At 54.5% G+C, this 24,393-nt stretch overlaps 1 protein-coding gene across 2 annotated transcripts in view; it reads left to right on the top strand.

Moving 5' to 3' along the window:
• Nucleotides 1-23,853, top strand: part of DNAAF5 (dynein axonemal assembly factor 5) — a gene marked incomplete at its 5' end in the record, with an annotated part of 45,983 nt that extends 22,130 nt beyond the window's left edge. Inside the window, 9 exons of one of the 2 annotated variants that reach the window (XM_080829868.1) lie at nucleotides 1,801-2,033; nucleotides 3,134-3,346; nucleotides 7,444-7,587; nucleotides 8,756-8,924; nucleotides 11,155-11,302; nucleotides 13,668-13,818; nucleotides 14,693-14,849; nucleotides 16,638-16,829; nucleotides 23,724-23,853. In XM_080829868.1, coding sequence (XP_080685994.1) covers nucleotides 1,801-2,033; nucleotides 3,134-3,346; nucleotides 7,444-7,587; nucleotides 8,756-8,924; nucleotides 11,155-11,302; nucleotides 13,668-13,818; nucleotides 14,693-14,849; nucleotides 16,638-16,829; nucleotides 23,724-23,812 — 1,496 coding nt within the window. In that variant the 3' untranslated portion in view covers nucleotides 23,813-23,853. Of the gene's footprint in view, nucleotides 1-1,800; nucleotides 2,034-3,133; nucleotides 3,347-7,443; nucleotides 7,588-8,755; nucleotides 8,925-11,154; nucleotides 11,303-13,667; nucleotides 13,819-14,692; nucleotides 14,850-16,637; nucleotides 16,830-22,285; nucleotides 23,285-23,723 lie in introns of those variants that run through there. The other variant, XM_080829867.1, reaches the window with a different exon arrangement.
• Nucleotides 23,854-24,393: the final 540 nt, after the last annotated feature.

The following is a 24,393-nucleotide window of genomic DNA, read 5'->3' as shown; positions in this document are numbered from 1 at the left end:
TAGGCAGAGCAGCAGGCAGAGAGAGAGGGAGAAGCGGGCTCCCCACTGAGCAGAAAGTGGGATGTGGGGCTTGATCCCAGGACCCTGAGATCATGACCTGAGTCCACATCACGAGCCGTCTGATCAACCAATTGAGCCACCCAGGCACCACAGGAGGTTTTTTTAAATATATTGTTGGATTAGGTTTGCTACTGCTCGTTGAAGAGTTTTATGTCCAGTTTCGTCAGGGATATTGGCCTGTAGTTCTCTTTTTTGTGTGTGTGGAGTCTTGCTCTCATTTTGGGATCAGGACAGTGCTAGCCTCATGGAAGTTTTCCTTCCATTTCTACTTTTGGAATAGTTTGAGAAATGAGTTTTGATTTTTTAAGATCAAACCTTTACAAAATGTTTGAAGCCCTTTTTGTAGAAATTGACAAACACTGTAAAATCCCATGCAAATGCGGAGGACCTGGGGCCACCAGGACTCTGACAGTGAAGAGCCAAATTGAGAGGCTAGCACTTCCTGTTTCAGAGTAGTCCGTGGACCGAGAGCACAGGGCTGCTGGCTGAGGGGCTGGCGTGCGGAGAGCAGCGGCAGGGAGGTCACACAAACCGAAGTGGAGGCCCACATCCATGGACAGCCAGTCTTAGACAGGCCCGTGACTCTTCAGTGGCGAAAGGGTGGTCTTTCAGCATCGATCACTAAAAATAAATAAATAAACTTTAGAAACAATCCGGTTTTTCAGTGGGCAGAAGGATTTTTTTAGGGCACCTCACCAACAGAGATAGAAGTAAACACGTTAGGAAGCGAGCTTGAAGCCATGGCAGGTGCTGCACACCCTTTCGGTGCCTTTCACTGGCGACTGGCCACCCAAGTGCGGTTGAGGGCACGGAGGAGCTGAGCCCCTTGTCCCGTAGTGGGGACAGGAAATGGGGCAGCCACCTCCCAAAACCGCTTGGCAGTTTCTTCAATCAAATGCTGCCTCCTGTGGAACCTAGCAGATGTAGCCACGGGTGCTCAGCATTGGGAGCAGCCGCCGTGGCCACACAGGCTTGTGGGCGGTGCTCGTCGCAGATTTCTTGGCAACAACCCAGCCCGGGAAGGAGCCTGAGGCCCTTCAGCAGGGGACGGACAGGCAGAGGGATGAAGGCACACCACCACGTGGATGGCCCTGGGATCATCGTGCGGGGAAGGGAGTCGGGCCAACTCAGGTGTGGACCTTGCAGGTCTGCCCAGACGCGGTCCATCTGCAGTGCCAGGAAACGAAGCGCGGCCGCCCGGGTGGGCGGAGAGTCCTGAGGGCCCTGCAGGGGCGCAGGGAGCTTTGGGGTGATGGGTGCGTCTGCGCCCTGGCGACAGCTGTGGTTTGAAGTGTGTGTCCGTGTGTCCAAACTTAGCAAATGAGGCACTTCGTGTATTTTTATTGTGTGTCCCTTATACATCCGTCTCTGTACAAATTTTTTTTTTTTTTGACAGAGATCACAAGTAGGCAGAGAGATAGGCAGAGAGAGGAAGGGAAGCAGGCTCCCCGCCAAGCAGTGAGCCCGATGCAGGGCTTGATCCCAGGACCCTGAGATCATGCCCTGAGCTGAAGGCAGAGGCTTTAACCCACTGAGCCACCCAGACGCCCTTCTGTACAAGAATTCTAAGCTCAGCAAGGACACTGGGTCTTCATTTCTGCCCTCAGAGTTGGTTTGCACTTTGAAGATGTCAGAGTGAAGCGTGTAGGTGCCCCTTAAACAAGAGACGTGTGGTGAGTCTGCTTTCCCAGGACCCATGGTGGTTTCACTTGGGAATTTCCCGGTTCTTTCCACCTCCAGAGAACCGCCCCATGTTGGGCTGTCGGGAGCTCGTCTTCAGAAACCTGTCCAAGATCCTTCCTGCCGTGTGCCACGACCTCACCGACTGGGTGGTGGGGACCAGAGTGAAGGCAGCGCAGCTGCTGGTGGTGCTGCTGCTGCATGCCGAGGACCACATGACGCAGCACCTGGACGTCATCCTCCGAGCCCTGCACCAGGCGTGTGCTGACGAAGACAGCGCTGTGGTCAGCAACGTGAGTTGCCTTCTTCTGGTCACATTAGTAGCGTAGCTCCCGCGGTAGCATTCCCCCGTGTCAGGTCACGGGTCTGCGGGTCTGGATAAATGTGAGCCACGTGGAACTGCCACCGCAGCTGAGGTCACGTTTAAGTCACCAGGAGATCCCCTTGGGTCTTGGCGTCTGCCCCCACTGCCCCTACTCACATCCCCCATCACACAGATTTGTTTTCTGTGCCCGTGAAGGACAGCACGTAAAGGTACACTGTTCAGGGAATCAAACCCCCCACCCCCCACCCCCGCGCCTTTTCTCTCAGCAAGACCAGGCGGATTGCACGAGCGCACCAGCCGCACCTCAGACAGACGGTCCCTGTGAGCCTCAGTGGAGGAGGCAGGCCCCTTCCTGGCTCTGATGCCACTCGTGTGCCCATGGGCTCTGCAAGAAAAGCCAGGCAGGGACTCCCGGCCCAGCCCGTGGCAGCCGGCATCTCCTTGCCAGTTCTCGCTACCACCCGCCCACTGGCTGCCGGGTAGCACCACCGCGTGTGTAGATATTGGAGGGGAGCCTAGCTGGGTTTGCTTCCCTTGTCCACCCTGCCCCCTGAGCTTGGCCACTGGACGCCTTTGCTGAGCAGTGGGCCCCGTGGACCTCACTTTGGTGCGTGCAGGGATGCTCACACCTGCCTGGAGGACACGTTGTGGGCCCGTGACAGTGGCCCCGCACACTGGGCAATGTCCCCATATGATGTCATTTGGGAACAACGTCGAACAGGAATCACATAGCGAGTGCCTTTTAGAGATTGGCTGCTGCCCGAGGCCCGCTGTTGTGACCACCCCACGTGGGGCCCACGGCATGCAGGTGCCAGCGTGTGGCCATGTGTTCATAACAAGCCTGGTCACTGGCAGCGGAGGAGGGGCGTGAGGCGCCGCTAGGATCTTGGCATCCTGGGAACCAGGCCCCTGCGGAAGCTCTAAGGGCCATGGGGACTTCCTGTGGCCCACACGAGGGGCGGACCCTCTGCAGGGCTGCGTGTGCTGCGCTGGGAGCCTGGCAGGCAGGTGCAGGAGGGCCAAGGGCTTCATGGTGGGCAGCCAGTCAGCCCTGGCCTTCTCCCGCAGTGCGTCAGGTCTGCAGAGCTCATTGGGGCCTTCGTCAGCCCAGAAGTGTTTCTGAAGCTCATCTTATCCACATTGAAGAAGTCGCCCTCCCCCTCCAGCCTCCTGGTCCTCGCTTCCGTCATCAGAGGCTGCTCTAGGGAGGCCCTCCAGCCGCACCTGAAGGTCATCGCCACGGAGCTGGCCCGGCCTCACATCTGTCAAGGGTCTGAAAACGTAAGCTGCGGGAAGGGAGGCAGGTGGAGCGCATGGCGGGGTTGGCCCTCTGTGCAGGCGAGGTGGGCAGCGCCTCCTGTGCGGCACTCTATGCCTACTTGGTGCTCATTATCAGTAGACCACCAGGCCCATGGGAGTGGCAGCCAGGGTCCTGCCACTGACACTGTCTTGTCTGGGGACCCAAGTGCCTGCTGTCTCCTGCTCTGTCCCGTCAGTGGTCATTCACATTGAAACTAAACACATTGAAACTAAACTAAAGTGCAGGTCCTGCCTCATGCAGACCACTTCCACGTGCCCAGTGGCCACCATGCAGGACAGAATGGGATTAGGCAGGCCCGTGCCGGGAACAGGCTGTGGGGCCACAGTGCTGGGGATCACGTGGTCAGCACCCCTTCCTGCCCCCACCATCGGTCCTCAGCCTCTGACCACACTCATGTCCCTTGGCATTGTCATGATGTGCTCAGAACAAAAACGCTGACAGCTGGGAAACGGGTATGGGAGTGCACATGTGGCTACTCCGTGTTCTCTTTCTTCTACATTGGAGCAGTCTGAGTGATAGGCTTCAAGCTTTGGAATAATTTATGATTGTTACTGAGAAAAAAAATAAGGACTTTGTTTTTGTTTGGTTGTCACAGGCTTCAGCCATGTCACCCTATAAGCACTGGGTGTGGCCTGCTCCTCTGTAGGGAGCGGGGGTCTGCGCAGGCCGCTTCTCTGTCTCCTGTAGTGCAGGCTCGAGGCCCCACAGCGGTGGCTGGGGCCATGACTGGCCTGGGGGTGGGGGACCAGCTACGTGTTCAGGCACAGCCAGGCGCCAGGGTGCTGTGCATCAGGTCATCTGGTCCTTCTCCGGCTTCAGGTGACAAGGGGTTCCTGTCATGGTTGCAAATCCATCTTCAAGGCTACGTGGGGAGTGGGGCCCAGGTATCAGAGAGGGAGCGTCCATGAACCGTTCCGTCTGCTATTGGTGCTTGTAACATGTTTCGCCTTTTCCCAGACCCGTTTTTAACATCATCATCCAACCCCTGTGAATTCTGCATTCTTACTCAGGGTGGGCTGGAAAGGAGTCTGATCCCTCTATGTACACTTGTGAGCCAGAACCTTTCCTTTTTCTAAAGGAAAGGCTAAAGTTAAAATCTTATATACGTGCTTAAATATGGATTTTACAAGTTTTATAGGAAAGAAAACCTGATTTTTATGTCTTAGCCTTATTTACAGAAAAATTTAATCTCTTAATCCATAAAGTTCAGACTTTGCCTTTGGCTTCTCATCTTCCAGGTTTTTCGAGGAAGAATTTCTGCAATGATGTTTTTTTGTTTTGTTTTGTTTTGTTTTAAAAGTAGGCTCTGTGCCCAGCAGGGAGCCCAATGCGGGGCTTGATCTCACAACCCTGAGGTCATGACTTGGTCGCTTAACTGAGTGGCCACCCAGGTGCCCCTGTAGTGATGTTTGAAACAAAGCGTGATCATGCTTAGTGTCTCACCGGACGTGTTCCAGGCTCAGATTGAGGAACCAGCCATAGTGAAAACCCTAGACAGTCATCCTGTCCCTTTCCTCACGGACTCAGACATTTGGCAAAGGGGACGAACGCTCGGGTTTAGGCAAAGGCATCAGATGCAGCCCTGTTCTCCCCGCAGCAGGAGAATCTGGTGTGGCCAGGGTGGCATGGGAAGGAGTACAAGCTTCCTGCCATCGATCCCCAGGAGCTGGGAAGACGGGCTGTGGACGTTTTTCAAGAACACATGGAGGTGTAGAAACTCCCTGTCAGCCAGACAGAGGTGCCCTGAGGGTGCATGCCGGGCTGCGCATCGTGGGGCCTCCTGTGCTGCAGGCGGGGTCGTGGCAGGTGCCTCCCCAGGTGTGTCTGGCCAGCGCTGCACCTGGGGCTGAGCTGAGGGAATTGGATCCTTTCCTTTGAAATGTTTGTTTTGTGACAGGTAACTGAGCTGAGGAAATTGTTTGATACCGTAAGGATAACTCATTTATTCCTCTTCAACGAACAAAAGCCAGGAGTGCAGGGGCGTGGTCGCCATAGAAATGTCAGCCTCTAGCACTTTCTCCCCTGAAGTTTCGACAACCTCCGATGACACTGAGTTTCAGGAGCAGAAACTAAGACGTCACTTTGGAACCTGTCGCCTCCCCCTGCCTTTGTCTGCCTCTGGGGTGCAGGTGGAGGGGAACATTGTCTGCTTAAGTGGAAAGAAAGCCATGAGCGCTGAGGCCCAGTTTCCCGGAGATGGTGCCATGCTCCCCGCAGGAAGGGACAGCTGGGAAAGCATGAGGTTCCTCGTGGGCTCTGGGGCCCCATGTGCCCCTGATAGCCAGTCCACAGTAAAGGTGGCTCCCGTTTCAGGAGCCCAGTCCCCTCTTAACTGAAAGTGATTGCTCCGTGAGCATTTAGTACAGGCCATTCTAGACACGAGCTGAAATCACATCCTCAGAAACTGGGGGGCCACCCATCCAGGCCTAAAGGAAATTGGGCTGTGGGACAAGTGAGAATGTGAATTAAATACTGGTCAGGCTTCCCTGGGGGAGCTGGACACCAGTGCCGTGGCTACCTCCCATCCCAGACGTGAGCGGTCGGACATGCGCAGACCACACTCCTCCGTGATCCGGCATGAATTCTTTGTTTGAAATCCTGTGATTTATGTCACTTGTGCATGAGCCACAGAGGTCCAGAATCGCCTCTGGACTGGCCCTGCTAGACCGCATGGGTGCACAGCTCCAGTGTCAGCCCACTGCTCCGTGACCGCCAGCCCAGCCTTTCTGTCCTTTGTGAAACCCCATGAGACACATACGTGGCGGGACATATGAGAAGCACATGTGGACACAGGCGTTAAGGAGTTCTGCCCCATGGTTGATGAGGCTGAAGTCTGGGAGGTGAGCGGCTGGCTGGATGGACCTGGCCGAGGTGCCTCCTTGTCCCCGTCCATCAGGAAGCATGTCCTAAACCACAGAATCGTATTTATTTTTGTTTAAACTTCTTATTACAGAAAGACACAGCAGTAGAGAGAATAGTGGGTGAAGCCCCACCCTCTCCCAGACTCAGCAGCCATGAGCTCCGGGGCTCCTGTTCTGTCCACTTCCTCTACCTTTTCTGTTACCCTTGGGGGTGGGCTGGGACGGCTGGGTATTTGCAGGCGGCTCCAAGATGCTCTGTCGTTTCTCTTGTGAATTTTACAGGATGTGTGGCTAATGCATAAGAACTTCTTTAAATGTAACCGAGAGACTGTTAAGCATTTCTTTCTTGGGCCATGTTCAGATTCCCCTGGAAAAGAACACCATGAAGTTTTCCCACGAAAGAAGGCACTCCTGAGATCCGTGTGTTTCAGTCCGTGGCCCTAGTGTGCTGTGTTCTGTTGGTGTGGGCCCTGAGGCAGGGGGCGGCAGAATGGGAGGGAGCAAGGGGGAAGGGAGCAGGGGGTCCCTGGTGTGGGGGTGGGGAGGAGGCTGGACTGGGGGCGGTGGGGCGCTGGGTAGAAGAAGGGAGCAGGGGGGCACCTGGGTGGCTCAGTGGGTTAAAGCCTCTGCCTTCGGCTCAGGTCATGATCCCAGGATCCTGGGATCGAGGCCCGCATCGAGCTCTCTGCTCAGCAGGGAGCCTGCGTCCTTTCTTCTCTCTCTGGTTGCCTCTCCGCCTACCTGTGATCTCTGTCTGTCAAATAAGTAAATAAAGTCTTTAAAAAAAAAAAAAGAAGAAGAAGAAGGGAGCAGGGGGGCCCTGGCATGGAGGTGGGGAGGCTGGACCAGGGGCAGAGGGGCGGATAGGAGAGTAGAGTAGGAGAAGGGAACAGGGAGGCCCTGGGGCGGGGGGGTTAGGGGGGTCTGGACTCGGGGTGGGGGGACAGGAGGGCAGGGTAAGAGAAGGGAACAGGGGGGCCCATGGGGGTGGGGGGAGGCTGGACCTGGGGAGGGATGTGGGGGGCCTGGATAGGGGAAGGGAGTATGGCAGCCTTGGGGCCAAGGGAGCAGGACCTGGATAGAAGCGTGCAGAGGGTCAGGGAGGGTGGCAGGGGGCCCCTGGGGTGGGAAGGGGTTTGCAGGGGGCATGTGTGGGGGAGAGAGCTGGCTCACGGTGTTCCCTGTTCTCTTGACAGCGCCTTTACGGGGAGCGCGTGCTACTCTGCGTGCAGACGTTGGTTTCCGTGTGTCAGGAGGACTGCAGGGGGTGCAGCCTGCAGCTTGTGGAGGTGCTGGTGACCATCCTGGCCTTCTCGGCTGCCACGGGCCTCGGCGACAAGGTGAGCTGTGTGGGTGTTGGAGCTCATGCTCGGGGAGGTGCTCCTGTCTTAGCAGATGGAACCTCTGTCCCGAAATCCTCCTGTTCTGGAGTCCAAAGCCTCAGGCTCGCCTGACTCAGCCGACGAGCAAGGTGAAGGAATATGGGGGACATTTGGGATGAGTCGCTCCTGAGGTGGCCTGAGGGGTGCCCTGGTTTCTGGAAAACTCCCAGCTGCCCGCTTATTGTCACGTCTCAGAGGGACAACGGCTGCTGACATGTGGACAGGACGGGTTCCCGTCCTCACCTCTAGTCTGTTTAGACACGTGCGTGACTGACATCTTCAGAGAAGGGAAGATAGCATCGTGATTTCCTGTCTAATCACAGGCCGGCTTCACAGAATTACTCCTGTTGCTTCAGCTCTGGGTCTGAGCTCTAAAAACTCTGCTGTCCAGGTCCCTTGGGCTCCGGGACCGTCTGAAGCCCAGTGTCTTGCCGCCTCTCCAGGAGAGTGTGGTTTTCCCTCCAGCTCGCTCTTGCCAGCCTCGGGCAGATCTCTCTCTGGAGACCGGCCTGCGTGATGGAGAAGCGCCCGGGCACGTCATGGGACCTTGTATCTGCCTTCCCTCTCCTTTCTTGGGCCTCTGAACTTTGTTTTCTTCAAACACAACCTTTCCAAAGAGCACATATTGTAGCAGGCCCCTTGTCACTACAGGGCCACAAGCAGAGCCTGATCTGCACACCCGGAACCCGAGGGAAGGACACCGGCCAGCCGTCAGGTTGCAGACTGCGAGGTGGCTGCTGACCTGTCTCCTGTGCCCTCCCCCTCCGTTCCCCCAGGGGACAGTTGTCTCCACAGGAAGACAGGTCTCAGAGTGATCTCAGGCCAGCATACTGTGTGTCTACTCTGGGCCTGCCGGGCCTTGTGCAGGCCTTGTGCAGGACAGGGGCACGGTGGTTGGATCTCTCATAAATGTGCGTTGGATCTCTCATAAATGTGCATCTGTCCCTGTTATTTGACGGTGCTGGCGCAGTGAGCGTAGTGGCTGTTGCGGGGGCGCCTGCAGTGCTTGGTGGAGTGTTCGAGGTTGGCCTGAGCGGCTCTCGTTCTCCGGTGAGGAAGATGGGTCTCCGTGGGGGCGTTTGAGCCTCAGGAGTGGGGTTCCCCAGCCTGTGACTCGCACATGCAGGTTCAGGAGACCATGGACACGCTGGCCGCGGTGCAGGGAATAGACGGCAGCCAGGACCTCTACCAAGAGCATGCGGGTCCCCTCCTGGAGCGGCTGGCGGCTTCACACCAGGACTGGACCGTCCATTCCGTGGAGCTCCTGCAGTTCAGCGTGGTGCTCACACACGCAGGTGAGTCCCCGCCACACCCAGGCTGCTTCAGGCCACGAGGGAGAAGCAGTCTCACCCACCCGTGGGAGCCAGCACTGTGAGCACCAAAACCTTCATTTTAAAAAACGCCAAGAGCATTGTTTTTGAAGACTGAATGTGGCTCTTCAGAGTCTGCCACGCGTTTGGTTTTGGTGTTAAACCTCGAAGGTGTGATTTCTCAGGCCTCCTGTGTGGCCTACGTTCTCCAGATATGCCTCAGTGTTGTTGCCCATAGTGCAGCAAACGAGAGTTCTGTGTGGACCTCCGGGCCCGCCCTGACCAGCGGCGGGACCGTGGAAGAACATTCCCTTGGGCAGAGCTCATGCTCACACGCATGCCTCCTCCCTGCCATGTGGAGATTTCTCTCTCGGACCCGCGGTGGAAAAGGTTTCACTGGACTTATTTCATTTTAAAAGATGATTCTTGAAAAAAACAACAAAAATCACTGTCAGACCCTGATCGGCAGCTTTCCTCTGCAATTTAGAAAGCGGCTGGAGGCTGCAAGCCAGTGCACCATTGGGGCTGATCAGGAAAAGCTGGGCCGTCGGCCACGTGCAGGGGTGCAGTGGTAGGAGTCAGGCAGGGGTGTAGCGGCCACGCTGCACTTTCCCTTCAATGAACCCAGTGTTTTCTCAGAGCGTGAATATAGTGTATTTGCACCCTTGGTTTGAATGTATCCTGTGTGTTCTGGAGGGGCTCGTTTCCAGGTGCCCCGTGACCCTTGTGGTGCCGGCACGCCCAGGACACGCGGGTCAGGGGTTGGGGGTGGCGGGGGCGGGTTGCTCTGCGGCTCTCCAGGCCGCAGTCCTGGGGGTCTTCCTGCTAGAGCTCAGATCGGCCGAGCTTTCCTTCCCGTTAGTGTGGACAAATGCCCTGCGGTTTGGATGGGTTTTTTCTCCTTATTTTTACGGAGAGCATCTAACGGACTTGATGTGTCAAAAATGCCTAACTGGTTAGGGCGGGACCAGGCGTGAGCTGGAAGTGTGTTTACAGGAGGGGTGGGAAGACTCTCCCTGAAACTCCTCTGTCCTCTTGCAGCTGCATTTTCTCTGTGTCGTGTGACAAAGCGGGAGATGGTAGCTACTCCTGAATGACCCACCCTCCTCTTCCGGTGAGAGTGGGTGAGAGTCGTCTGGACCTTGGCCTTCGGTGCGTGTCAAAGGGAGATAGACCGCAGGGTGTGAGAGCAAACACCGGGCGCTTATCTGCCGCAGGTGTCCTGTTCCTGAGCCACGATGTCCCGTCTGGTCTTGTTTCTCTTTCTTCCCTGAAACCCACACCTGGCCTCAGGTTAACCAAGGGCCTTGCTTTTCCATCCTCTTTTTTTTTTTTTTTTTTAAGATTTTATGTATTTATTTGATCCAGAGAAAAGGAAAGCACAAGCAGGGGGAGCAGCAGAGGCAGAGGGAGAAGCAGGCTCCCCGCCGAGCAGGGAGCCTGATGCGGGGCTCAGTCCCAGAACCGTGGGATCATGACCTGAGCCGAAGGCAGCTGCATCACCGACGGAGCCCCCAGGCACCCCTTGCTTTTCCATCTCGCATCTTTGACGCCGGGTCTGAGTCGGAGCATCTGGGGGGACTCCACCTGCTTTGCTTGTTCTCGGGCTTGTTGCAGAATGAGCAGGGTGGCCGGGAGCAGCCCTGTTGGTTGTGGAATGCTGTGAGGGCCTGCCTGGGCGTGGGGGGTGCACTGTGCTCCCATGACCCGTGTCCCTGCAGTCAGAGTGCGTGTCTCACCCCAGGGACTGTTTATTCCAATCACGACTCAGTGCGATTCCAGATACTGAGGGTCACTCCGCATGTCTGCAGCCCCCACTAGCTCAGGGGACCTGCGCTCGTGCCCACCCAGCAGCAGGCTGGAGAAGAGCAGCGGCTGCCAAGTGTAGGGGCAAATATTAAACACCTTACGTGTTCTGAATAATTTATTTTGGTTGATGTTTAAAATATTACTTGACTTGAATTTTTTTTTAAAACCTGGAAAAAAGAAAGAAATAGAAAGTTTCCATATTGAATGATTTGCATGGTTTGGGAGTTAAATGTTTTCTTTTACAGTGACACCCACAATCCAGAAGGATGGGAAGGTGATGGGACAGGCTGTGGCCCCCTCCCCGGAGTCTGTGTCCTGTGGAGGGACCCGCCAGCCTGGCCGCCACAGGCCATGTTCCCCTCCGTGAGCAAGAACAGTGGGGACTGGGTGTGTGTGTGTTTTCCAGGCCCAGCTCTGGGAGGAGTGCTACCCCAGCTTGTGCCCGCCCTCCGGAGCTGCCTCCAGCCGGCCAGAGACCCCCAGATGCGCCTCAGGCTCTTCTCCTCCCTGTCGCGGGTGCTGCTGAGCGCCCAGCAGACCGTCAACTCCCAGGGGTAGGTTTTCCCAGCCTCCGGCCTCTGCAGGACACTCCGACGGAAGCGGGGATCACCCCCAGGCTGTGGCGCCGGCCGCCCTCTCTGGGTAAACAGACGGCTCCAGCAGTGAGCGCCCACCTGCACAGATGCAAAGTCAAAGTCATTTTTGTGCGGCCATTAAAATTCCAGCAAATGAAGAGGTTTTAGGGAACATTAACTTAATGGTTTATATATTAGGTGTTCCTGTTTTAAAAGTCTAACAGAGCGGACTGACTCCCCGTTGGTGGTTAAAGTGTTGGAAGAAACTTCTGTCCACGCAACCACGTGAAGAGCCCCCAGCATGATGCTCTGCAGGGAGGGAGGGGACAGCAGGGACACTGGCCGGAGGGAGGGGCCCACCTGAACCCGTGGCAGCACGGAGGCCCGTCCAGAGCAGAGTTGGGTGCTGGGGGGGTGGGTGCTGAGGCATGCGGGGACCCTGTCCCCTTGGAAGGACCATGTCCATCAGGAGCAGCTCCCGCCACGCCACTAGCACACCAGGATGTTTGCTGTGGGCTCTCCAAGCCCTTCGAATTGCAGGGAGTTCCACGTCCTGCTCATCGGTACAAACTCCGAGCATACAGGGGCCATAAAAACGGAGTGCCGCCCTGGGCAGGGTTCCACATGGCTGAGCTGGAGGGAGCATGGGCATGGGTTGGCGGGCTCCTTGGAGCCTGTGCTCCCCTGCATCCTCATGAGGGGCCAGGACAGCCCCCAGGCAGCGGGAGCCCTGGGGGTGCCTTGCTGACGCCTTGCTGACCCTCTGCTGCCGGGATGCACCCCGCAGGCCCCGCTCAAATGTGGCAGATGCTGGGGGGGCTTCCCTGGGTCCTCAGTCTCACAAGTATCTGACAGTGACAGGATGTGGCTTCTCGGTGTGAGGAGGTGTTTTGTGGGGCCCTCCATGGATGGGGCTGGTCCTCCCACAGAGCACCCCTGAGCATGGGCCCTGGGCGCCAGCCTCCAGCGCATGGCCTTTGCTCTCCAGGGCGTCTGTGGACGTGTGACAGGCCTTCCTGGCCACCACCCAGCCAGTTCTGCTGGCTCCTCCAGGCTGACTGAGGACTGGGAAGGGGTGATGGTGATGGTAGGAGATCGAAGGTGGCAGTGTGCCCATGGTCTCCTGGGATGCGTCCTCGTTCCAGCGGGGACCCACCCACCAACCCACGTGCGTCTTGCCATGCCAGGAGGCCCCGTTCCAAAAAGTTGGGTGCCAGGTCTTCCTCCACAATGTGTCCCTGCTTCCAGCACGGGTTCTGACTAACCCCGGCCGTGCGTGGGGCCTGCCTGTCTTCCCACGGCCAAGCACAATCTGACCAGTGCTCAGCCTCTGCTCTTCCAGCCACTTGACCTGGACGCCTGTCAGGGTCCAGGAGGATGGCTGTCGGGGTTAGGTCTTTCTAAGGAGACCTCTTGTGAATCACTTTGCAAGGAACAGCAGCTCTTTGCATGGAAGTTAAAGCACATTGGAAACCCAATCCATGTGTGTGTGTGTGTGTGTGTGTGTGTGAGAGAGAGAGAGAATCGTCCAGAACCATCATCACTCACCTGCATCGCTGGTTCTGGGGTGCCCCCTGCTGGAAGCCAGCAGGTGCAGCCTTCCGCAGAGGGGAAGTTCAGCGGAGGTGGAGGCCCCATGGGGTGGACCAGAGGGACAGTGGGACCAGAGGAACAGTGGGCAGAACGCAGGGAGCAGCCCGGCCTTGCCCTGCAGGCATGCCCTCATCAGTCTCCCAGAGCAGCTGGTATCTGGGATGTGAGCCCCCTCTGAAACATGCTTCAGAATAATGCTCAGAAATAAGTTGACAGATTCTTTGTTGAACCAAACGTGTTTCACCACGACAGTGGTGGCGCAGTGGGACTTGTGAGGGTGCTCAGGTGTCAGTGTGGCTTTAGTGAGTTCTCTTTGTGGGGCTCTACGGCCCCCAGCCGGATTGGCCAACTAGTTGAGATGACGCATCCTGACAGCTGGCAGGAGCCTCCGTGTCTGCGAGCTGTGGCATTCAAGCCCTGGGCTCAGACCGGCGGTGCCCCTCACTGGGGTGGAGGGACTGGTGTGCCCACAGGGGATGGTTAGGGCCACACACGCAAGTGACTTAGCTGGCCTGGTCGGCGTACTCCTCCTCTTTCAGAGGCGGGAGAGACGGGCAAAGCTCCTGCTGGCGGGGGGGGGGCGGCACCCTGGAGGCTCAGAACCTGCGCTGGACCCAGCAGAGGCCAGCAGGAGCCCTGGGAGGCCACCCCTCCCCTGCAGGGCCCCTGCCCCCAGGGAAGCCGTGGCCCTCCGCTTCTGGCTTCCCCTCACCCTGGTTCTCTCCACTTCGCTCCCTTGTTAACACCCCAGGCAGTTTCACCACTACCTCGACACCGTGACGAAAGACATCTTGGTCCCCAGTCTGCAGTGGCATGCAGGGAAGACTGCAGCAGCCATCCGCACGGCAGCTGTGTCCTGCCTCTGGGCACTCATCAGCAGTGACATCCTGTCAGAGAAGCAGGTGGGGCTCCGAAGGGCACGTGCCCCAGCAGGGTGGGGGGGACACGCACACAGCTGCCAGACCCCACGTTCTGCAGCCACTGGGTGGGGGGGAGCATGGGTCCACGGGCGAGTTTGACCCGCAGGCAACAGCTTATGTTTCAAAGATCGGGGGTTTTCTTGGGTTATGTACTAAATGTTACTCTTTGCAGAGCAGAGAGCATAACCACATGAACCTACCTGAGTTGGGCAGATCTTGGGCTTTCTGTGGACTGTCAGAGAAGCGGGGCCTGCTTGCTGTCACTGTGCTCAGCCCCACATCTGCAGACGCATGGCCAGGGGCTTGCCTAGTGCGTGAGCTCCCCTTCCTGCTACGTGCCGCCCTGATCTGAGTTACAGAGTCCCCCAAATTTGGTTGGATGCAATAGACAGTAGCAGAGAGTAGGTAGCATTTGTGTCTCCAAGACTATGAGCAATGGATTTTTCCACTCACCAAGTTAAGCAAAATTGTCCAAGTTATGGAGGTTTTAAAATCAGGTTTCAGATTTTTTTTTTTAAGATTTTATTTACATATTTGTGAGAAAGAGAGAAAGCGTGCAAGCAGGCAGAGGCAGAGGGAGAAGCAGGCTCCCCTCTGAGCAAGGAGCCCGATGTGGGACTCGATCCCAGGACCCTGGGATCATAACCCGCGCCGAAGGCAGATGCTTAACGACTGAGCCACCCAGGCATCCCAAGGTTCAGGTTTTCTTATGTAAAATTTCCAGATAGTATTCCAGATTCCTTTCTGTTTGTAGGAGAGCCAGGCTCCTCGCATGATGGGCAAGGTGCACATGGCATGTCCCTGGCAGTGTCCTTGCTGGGCTGGGGCCCCAGTCCCTCATATCCTCTCGTTGCAGATGCGGGAAGCGCAGGAGACGCTCATGCCGGACGTTCTAACCACCCTGGAGGAGGACTCTCAGAGGACACGATTGATTTCATGCCAGATCATTAACAGATTTCTAAAAACCTCTGGCGGTGTGGCTGATCCAGAGAAGTTCATCAAGATTTACCCTGGTAGGACCTTTTTCTTTCTGTTCTTTTGTAGGGAAGCTAGAAACTGCTCCTTTGACTCTCGGTCAGGTTGGTGCTGAGTCCCCGCGTGGCTGTGACAGATGAACCATCTGTGGGTAGATAGCATAGTCCAGGGGCGGCCTGTGCCCAGGAATTAGGGGTGCAGTCCCACCGCATAGCAGGGGTCCTGCAGTGCAAGGGTGGGCACCCGTTCGTGCCTGAAGTCCTGCATCTCTGCCCTTCTGTGGCACCCAAGCACCGGGTGCCGGTCAGATGCAGGAGCAGAGCAGCGGACGCAGAGGGTCCTAAAACACCCGGGAAACCCAGCATGGGGAAGGACAGCAGGTACCCTCATTGCTGGAGGGGAGATGTGAATTCTGGAACCCACTTCCAAGTTCAAACAGAAATGCCAGTGGGAACCAAGATGCGCCTGAGAAAGAGCCCAGGAGACCTTCTTGAATGCCATGCAGAGACTCCAGGGAGGGTCCCTGTGGACGCGGAGGAGCGATGTTGGCGCTGGCCGGGGCTGCAGTGTCTGGACACACCCGTGGCTCTCCACTCCTACCGCCGGCCGTGGGTACACACAGCGGAGCCTTGGCCCCTGTCCTTCCCTGAGCCTCGGCATGTAGTGATTCTAAGAGGTGGTCATAAGAATTCCTGGAAATGAGATTCAGCCGGCGGGCTGCTGGGTGCACAAGACTGAACGTGGTAGAGAGTGGATGCCGGGAGAGGAAGATGCGCGTCTGCGGGGGAGGCTCAGGCTGTGCAGCAGAGCTCCGGAATGAGGGACAGACAGACGGCCAGCATTGGAAGAGGTGGCAGCTCAGAATGTTCTGGAATGGCAGGCTCTGCATCTTGACAAAACCCAGAGTCGAAGTCACCTTTCCCACACGTTCTTGCAAGTTTGTTTTTGGTTTTGTGTTTATTTCCGTCGCGACGACGACAACCTCCAGACTCCCATCTGTGAACGCATCCAGCCAGCGTGGTTTGTGGACTGTCCACACTTGTTGGGCTTTTGCTCACTTTTTAAAACAAAACCCAGTGAAAAGATGGCTCATTTGGGGGCGTTTGGGGTTACTTTAAGTCCAGGAGGATTTCCTCGGTGGGCTCCCTTACTCGCAGCTCTAGCTTCATGCTCCTGGGAGCGGTGTGTTGGCACAAGTATGGCCGCTTGGCCGCAGAGGGCGGGCGTCCCGAGCTGCCTTCTCTGAGACCTCCCACAACTCGGATTTGTGTGCCCAGCACAGGCCCCGTGTGAGCGAGCTTTTCCTGAGTGAGCCACTGCCTGTGATGGCTGATGATTACTGTTTTCAGCGGCCAAGTGGTCCGGCCCCAGAGTTCAGCAGAAACAAGCCTGATGCAGGTGTCGGCTGTCATGTCACCAGGCCCTGAGCGCTGTCCCCAAGCCTGCAGTTTGAGGCAGGGGGATGTCTGCGCATCAAGGGGACCGGGCAGCCAGCTGTGTATGTGATGCCTGTGGTGAGAGACTCTGAGCATTTTGGAGCCACAGAGGGCGTGAGGCTGCCTCGCGGGTGAGGACACAGGGTAGAGCAGCCCAGGTCTGTGCACATGCACAGCATGCGCAGGACCAGGCACTCCCTGTGTCCGCCCCTTGGCCAGTGTGGTCAAGGGGTCCCAGGACACTGGGAGCTGCCCCAGTTCCTTGTGTGTGAACACCAGGCTCCCCACAGGATGTGGGTTTCCTGGGGCCCGAGGGTGAGCGCCCCCCGCTGTGGGGTCAGGTGCCTGCTCCAGTCCCTGTCTCACTGTCCTGTCTTGCTCTCCCTCCAGAGCTCCTGAAGCGTCTAGATGACGTTTCCCATGAAGTGAGGCTGGCGGCCACCTCTGCCTTGGTTACATGGCTGGCGTGTGTCCCAAATGACGACGGGAAGGCCCACTACCAAAGCAACATCCAATTCCTGTACAGAGAGCTCCTCGTGTACCTCGATGACCCAGAGGCCGCTGTTCAGGACGCGGTGTTAGGTAGGCATGGCGTGACGGGCGCTTGGTTCTGAGATCTGTCTGGAGCACGGAGGCCTGGCTCTTCGAGCACGGGGTAGCAGGTCCGCGGCCTTGGGGTCTCTTTGGACCCACATCAGTGCTGATCCAAGGGCTTGGTCTTTGTGGGTTATAGCCCATAATGTTGGCCATGATAGAAAGTAAAGTTAGGGGGCGCCTGGGGTGCTGAGTCGGTTAAGTGTCTGCTTCTGGCTCGGGTCATGATCTCGGTCCCGGGATCGAGTCCTGCTCGGCAGGGAGCCTGCTTCTCCCTCTGACCCTCCCTCCATTCATTGCTTACCTCACTCACGCACTCTTTCTCTGCAGCAAATAAAATCTTAAAAAAAAAAAAAGTTAAAGTTGAGAAAAAGATATTAGGTATTTGTTAATTTGTTTAGAGTAAACAGTAAGGCTACTGTGTGTTAACATAAATGACATGTGGCTTTGGAAGTTATATTTTCCAAAACAAAGTAACAAGCCAGAAGAATGGTGGTGTTTCACTTTGCGGCTCTCCGTGAAAGAAGCTAGGTGTTCACAGCGTTGGTGGTGGCCGTGATGTGTGACACTGGTGAGGCAGGTGGAGGAAATCCAGCCTCAAGCAGGTGCACAGCTGCAAGAGAGAGGCACCGTTGCAGGTCCCTGTGGGCGTGCTTGGCTACTGCCCTGCACTGGCCAGGTGGGTGCCCATAGTGGGCAACGACATTCACACCTGATGGTCCATCCGCACGTCACCCATGTCTAGAAGTCACGTTGATGAGCGCAGAGCTCCGAACAGTCTCGGGAAGAAAAGCTTGCAACAGCCGTCAGGCTCACAGGGGCAGAAGCAGGTTCCCTGTACCTGCTGTTTCTGCTGGAAAGCCGCAAATGCTGTCTCTCTACTGATTTCTGGGCAGGTGTCCTGCTGGGGGCCCCAGTGTGCCCAGGCTGACTCTGTCCTGTTGTTTGTCAGTTGGTCATTCTTAGCGGGGCATGCGGCATGCTGGCCCCCACACACTCCCTGCTGTGCCCCCCCATCAGCGCACATGATGCTCAGAAGGTGGGTCCAGTGAGCCCCGGGGAGCGTGGGTTCAGTGTCCCCACAGCAGCCACAGGAAGTGTCCTGCAGAGGCGTGTAAGTAAAATACCGATTACGAGATCTTGGAGCGGAAGTGTAAAAAATATGCCAATAACCCAAAAGTAGTCAAGGAACAAGGACAGGAAGAATACAGAAACAGGGACAAACAGGAAACAGACCAAATCCAGCCTCGGCTGCAATCTCGTGGCATGTTAATGAGCCAAACGCTCCAGTTTAAAGGCAGGCATTGTCAAGTCAATAAAAAAACCACAACTCTAAACTAATGAATTAAGGTATAAATTGGGTGCTGGAGGACTGACCTAATAAAGGAACTTTTACTGCTTTGTTGAGGACATTCTTGAGGGAACTCAAGGGGCTCATGGACCCTGCCCGTAGTGAGCAGAGAGCCATGCCTGGTGGAGTTACGGACACAGTTTTGACTCCCCGACCCAAGGTCCCGCAGGACCCCCAGGGACCCTTGCACACACAGAGCGACCACCCTGGGCCGTCACAGGCGGGAGTGCGTGACTGCGGGTCATGTGTGGACAGCTTGGGCGCCAGCCACTGGAGGACACCCCGGTGTGCTGGCTTCTCTCTGCAGCCGTACCAGGTGTGTCGGGGGGCATCTGGCTTACGCAGCCAAGTTCTCACAAACCCCACACCTTGCTTTCTCCTTAGTTTTGTAAGGAACTCCCAAACTGTCCTCCAGAGTGGCCGCCCCGTCTCCCATTGCCACCAGTACCCCGCGGCTCCGTGTCCTCGCCAGCACCTGCTGGGGATGGTGTTGCGGGTTTTGGCCGTTCTCACAAGTGTGTGGCTGTGTGTGCTATTGTTTACATCTCCATTTCCCTGGGGACACGCAAGCTTACGGGGGGGCATCTCTCAGCTGTGTTGGCCCGAGGTGTCTCTTCCTCCTTGAGGCGGCGTCGGGGTCTCCCACATCTCACGTGCGCCCTGTTCACGTCAGCCAGTGTCAGGGTCTCCTGCATCTCTCATGTGCGCCATATTCAGGTCGGTCGGGGTCTCCCGCCTCTCTCACGTGCACTGTGTTCGCCTGTTCGTGTGTTCTGGAATTCTCGTCAAGAGAACTTACAGACATGCAGGCAATTTCAAGAAACCAAAAGTTGTTGGTGCCGATGGGGAAACCCAGGTCCTGGAGTTAATTCACAGGGATGGGGATTTCAGGACCTGGTGAAGTTGGCACTTAATCAAGGAAAAATCCGTCATGAAATGCAAGTTTTAAAAAAGGAAGTGGAGAGAGAGACCATGATGTTCAATAACTAGGAAAACAGCTAAAGGAAGCAGAACAAATACTGTCTACAGTGTTACCCAGAGAAACTCACATCAGTAGAAGAGGCCCGAGAAGGTGGCTTCCCCTGGGAAGAAGTGACTCAGGTGCCCTAGGATGGCTGCAAGTCCTGCTGCATGTGCCCCGCCGACCTGGGTCACAGGGGACCCACGGAGCCCACACTTGGTGGATTTAGAGACGAGAAGTGGATTATTGGGTCCCTGATGCTGTAAACGGTCCCTTACTGGGGGACACACTTACAGCAGGCAGATTGTTAGATGTCCTTGCTCCACCATGTCTGTGGCAGTCAGATGACATGAGTAAATAAAAATCATCACCACACACAGGGTCACCGGTTCTCTCCCGAGTTTCCTTCGGGATCCTGTAGCCCTTGCAGTTTCATATGTCAGTCTGTGATCCATGTGGAGTTCATTGTTGTGTAAGATGTAAAGTCTGCATCTAGATCCTCCCTCCCTCGCTCCCTTCTTTCCTTCCTTCCCTCCTTCCTTCCCTCCTTCCTCTGAATATCCACTTGTTCCAGACCATTTACAGAAAAGGCTGCCTTTGCTCCCGTGTTGCCACTGCTCTGTTACCAAAGCTCAGAGGACTGTGGGCCCACGTCCACTGTGGGTCCATATCAACTGTGGGTCTGCGTCTGAGCTCTCTCTTCTGGTCCACCGAGCTATCTGTTCTTCCAACCAGACCACACTGTCCATTTCTCTGGGGTTGTGGAAAGTCGTAAGTCAGACTGTGTCAGGCCCCTTTCCTCCTTCAGGGCTGCGCTGGCCACTCTGGAGCTTCAGTCTCTGCACACAGACTGTAGATTGAATTGGTCGGTATCTGCAGAATAACTTGCTGGGATTGTGATGGCCTTAAAGCTACAGATCGAGTTGAGGAAAACTGGCATTGTGACAATAATGACTCTACCTATCCATGAACATGGCTTTCTCCATGTATTTTATTATGTTTTCTTTTTTTTTTATGTTACCTTTGTTTTATTTGTACCTTCCCTTTTTTTAAAAGATTTTATTCATTTGATCGCTTCTCGGCCTTTTGGCTAAGATTAACTGTAGTATCTCTTCTTATCAGTTTAATATCTGATACATCCTCTATCCGTGGACAATATATTAAGTGGATTTTTGGAGTAGGGAGTTGGAATAGGAGCTTGCTCCGTCCACTCCACGCGTCAACCTGGTATTGCAGTACCTCCAGGAAGGGTGCACCTTCCCCACCAAAGTAGTAAATAAAAGATTTGTCTAGTAAAAAAAAATAAAATAAAATAAATATTTTATTCATTTGAGAGAGAGAGAGAAAGAGCAAGCACAAGGGAGCAGCAGAGAGAGAGGGAGAAGCAGACTCCCCAGTGAGTGGGGAGCCCGATGTGGGGCTTGATCCCAGGTGCTGAGATCATGCTCTGAGGAAGACAGATGCTTAACTGACTGAGCTGCCAAGGGCTCCGATCACATGATTTTCTTTTTCAGCCTGTTGATGGGATGGATTACATTAATTGAGGTGTTGTTTTTTGTTTTGTTTTGTTTTGTTTTAAGATTTATTTATTTATTTGACAGAGAGAGACGTAGTGAGAGAGGGAACACAAGCAGGGGGAGTGGGAGAGAGAAAAGCAGCCTCCCCACAGAGCAGGGAGCCTGATGCGGGGCTCGATCCCAGGACACTGGGATTGTGACCTGAGCCAAAGGCAGACGCTTAACTGACTGAGCCACCCAGGTGCCCCACATTAATTGATTTTGAAATACTGGACCAGCCTTGCGTACCTAGGATAAACCCCACTTGGTGTTCATGCCTAACTCTTTTTATACATTGTTGGATTCGATTTGCTACTATTTTGTTGAGGGTTTTTGCATCTCTGTTCACGAGAGATAATGGTTTATATTTTCTTGTAATGCCTTTGGTGTTGTACTGGGGTCATCCTGGCCCTGTAGACTGAGTTAGGAAGCTTCCAACTTCTGGAAGAGTGTAGAGAATTGGTATCATTTCTTCCCGAAAGTTTGGTAGAATTCACCAGTGGACCCATCTGGGTCTGGTGCTTTCTGTGTCGGGAGGTTGTTAATTCTTGATTCCATTTCTCTGATGTAGGTCCTCTGTCCTGGTGTGTCTTTCGGGACCAGCCCACTTCCTGGGGTCCTCGTATCTGTGGGCTGCAACTTGTTCAGAGGACCAGCTTTTGGTTTTCTTGATTTTCTCTATTGATTTCCTGCTTCAATTTCACAGATTTCCACTTAATTCTTATTCTTTTCTTCTGCTCACCTTGGATTTAATTGTCTTTCTCTAGTTTCCTAAGGTAGAAAATTAAAGGATTGATTTTTAGATCTTCTTTTGTCACAGATGCATTTGATGCTGTAAATTCCCCTCCAAGCAGTGTTTTCACTGCAATCCACGAATTTTGGTTGTGTTTTCCTTTTCATTCAGTTCAAGATGGTCTTTAGTTTCTTTTCAAAAGATTTCGTCTCTGACTACTGTGTTATTCAGAAATGTGTTCTTTATTCTCCAAGTATGTGTGGATTTCCCAGTTGATCTCTTGTTGATTTCTGGTTTAACTCCATTATGGCCTGAGAGCAGACATTGTAGGACTTCTATTTTTTAAATTTGTTATGGTGTTTTTCATGGCCCAGAATGTGGCCCGCCTGGTGAGTGAGCCTGGGGGCCGGAGAAGAGTGTGTGTTCGGCTGCTGTTGGATGGACGCATCTGCAAACTCTGTCATGGCTCCTGGCAGATGGTGCTGCAGAGGTTGGTCGTGTCCTCACTGACCTTTCACCTGTGGGTCTGTCCAGTGGGATAGCGGGTGTGGAAGTCTAGCCAGTATGGATGCACCTGCTTCTCCTTGCAACCCTGTCCGTTTGGCCTCGTGTAGTTTGGTGCTCTATTATCAGGCATGTTCATATTAGAGATCCTCATGCCTTCTCGGAGAACAGACCCTTCCTCACTGGGTCACGCACGGCCACTCAGTCCTGGATAACTTGCCTCGGGTTGCAGTGTGCTCTGTTCCTGGCTGTTTTAATTGGGCTGTGAAGCTTATTCCCATAAGCAGCAATGGTTTACTATTGATTCCTGGCGTATTGAGGGTGTGTTCCTGTTTACAGAGGTTCTCAAAGCAGGCAGCATTCTGTTTCCTGAGCTCTTGGTGAGAGAGACGGAGGCTGTCGTCGAGAAGCACCGCTCCCCTGCCCACTGCCAGCAGCTTCTGAGGTACCTGCAGGCCCTGCCACTGGCCCAGTGAGCGCGGAGCCCAGACCACGGAGCCAGACCCAGCTCCTGACCTTCCCACCACAGGAGGGTGCGACCTTCAAACCTCACGACGCGACACCTGCTTGTTGACAGCCTGAGATGGTCACGAGCAGGACTCCAAGAGCAAGAATGTATTCCCTAAGAAATGTGCCCAGGGTTCTCCTGAGACGGAGCTCCAGCCCAGGAGTTTTGGAAATAATGTTCACTGTGTTATTTATACAGTTCGTTGACCACTCTCGCAAAAATCTATAGGTTATTTGAAATTAAACCTCACTGGCATCTGCTCACACCGGCAGCCTGATCAGCCTGTTTGTTTCAAAGCTTCGTGCACCTGCTATGCTCTTGAGTTAGGATTTCTAACCTAACCCCACCCCAAGACTATTTCTTTAAGCAAAGGTTATTAAAAAGAAATTATTCTTTCATTGGGTTGTGTCTACTGAAACAGCATCACAGTGAACAGACTAAAAGGAACTTGAAATTTTTATCAATCAAATTTTTCCTGTTTAAAATATTCTGGAACTCAAAATGTTATATGGATACATTCGGTCATGTTTTTTTCTTCCGTCAGTAATGCAAACAGTGTTGAAAATAGAATACTTAATCAGATATAATTTTGGTTGCTCTCTTATAAGTAGGAGTAAAGTATAATTGGGTTTTATTCTCTAGCACTTTCTACACCCAAGTGCCTAAAAAATTTCATTTTAAATGGGTATTATTTCCACAAGCCAAATATTTATGTTAACACAGGGGGGTAAATATTGTGTGTATTTTTTAACAACTAGATATTACCATTTATGCTTAAGTGTTTGAAAATGTAATTAAAAATATTTATTATAATTACCTTGTACACCTGTCTTAATGTGTGTGGTATTTAATCGACATTTTTAGAGTTGCTCATTTTTCCTTAGATTTAACCTCTCAGTGATGCGGGATGGGCTCCTCCACTACTCGGTGCAGTGCCCTCTGTGGACACCAGGTGGCAGGGGCTGCAAACCCCATCAGGAGGGCGTCCGTGGGAAAGCCTGGCTGTTTGGTGGGGGTCAGTAGGCCTGGACAAAAGGTGGGACCCAAATGTGCACCACAGATTTCGGTTACTGCCCCCAAGCCTCACGGGGGTGCACCCTCAGCCTGCAGTGACAGCTGCTTTCCCGGCGAGGAAAGGCTCCGGAGATGTGACGGGGTGTGAGCCCGTTCTGTGAGTGACGGCAGCTGTGGAGGCTTAGGGTGCCCTCGGGGACGTCACCCACCAGTTCCCTGATTGCCCTTTATATGCTCTGCTATTTCCTTCCTCAGCATCACCTGGAAACCTGCAAGGAGTGCAGATTATGGGGTCTCAGCCCAGATCTGTGGTGGGCCCGGTGGCCAGCCCTCCAGGGGATTGATCCCCTAAACTGGGGAGCCCCACACACTTTGATGTTCAGCAAGAGCTCCGTGTTCCATCTTGGATCAGCCGCGAAGTGTCACAGGAGCCAAACAGAAGTGGCTGAGACCTTGGCTGGAGGTCACATGCACAAGGCAGGCATGGTTGGACACTGGCATCGTTGGCTGGCTGCCAGAGAAAGATGGGCATGGCGTTCCAGCTTCTGGATGTCTCTGAGAGGAAGCATTCCGAGCATCGCAGAGGTCAGTGCCACCCGGCATAGCGTCTACAGGTGGGTGTGTTCAGAGAAAGACACAGAACCTCAGCTCACAAAAGTTAGTCAGCTAAACACCTGAGAACCAACATGTCCCTCTTCATAAGTTTTTTAAATTCTTGGGGTGTCTGGGTGGCTTGGTCAGTGAAGCATCTGCCTTCAGCTCAGGTCATGATCCCGGGGTCCTGGGGTCGAGTCCCATGTGGGGCTCCCTGCTCAGAGGGAGGCCTTTTTTTCACCTTCTGGCCCTCCTCCCGGCTCATGCTCTCTCTCCCTCTCCCTCTCTCGCTCAAATAAAAATAAAATGTTTAAAAAAATAGTTTTTGAAA

Source organism: Martes martes, assembly GCF_963455335.1.
Source record: "Martes martes genome assembly, chromosome: 18".
Lineage (NCBI taxonomy): Eukaryota > Metazoa > Chordata > Mammalia > Carnivora > Mustelidae > Martes > Martes martes.
The sequence above is the reverse complement of the archived record's forward strand: the minus strand, read 5'-3'. Positions and strand labels throughout refer to the sequence as shown.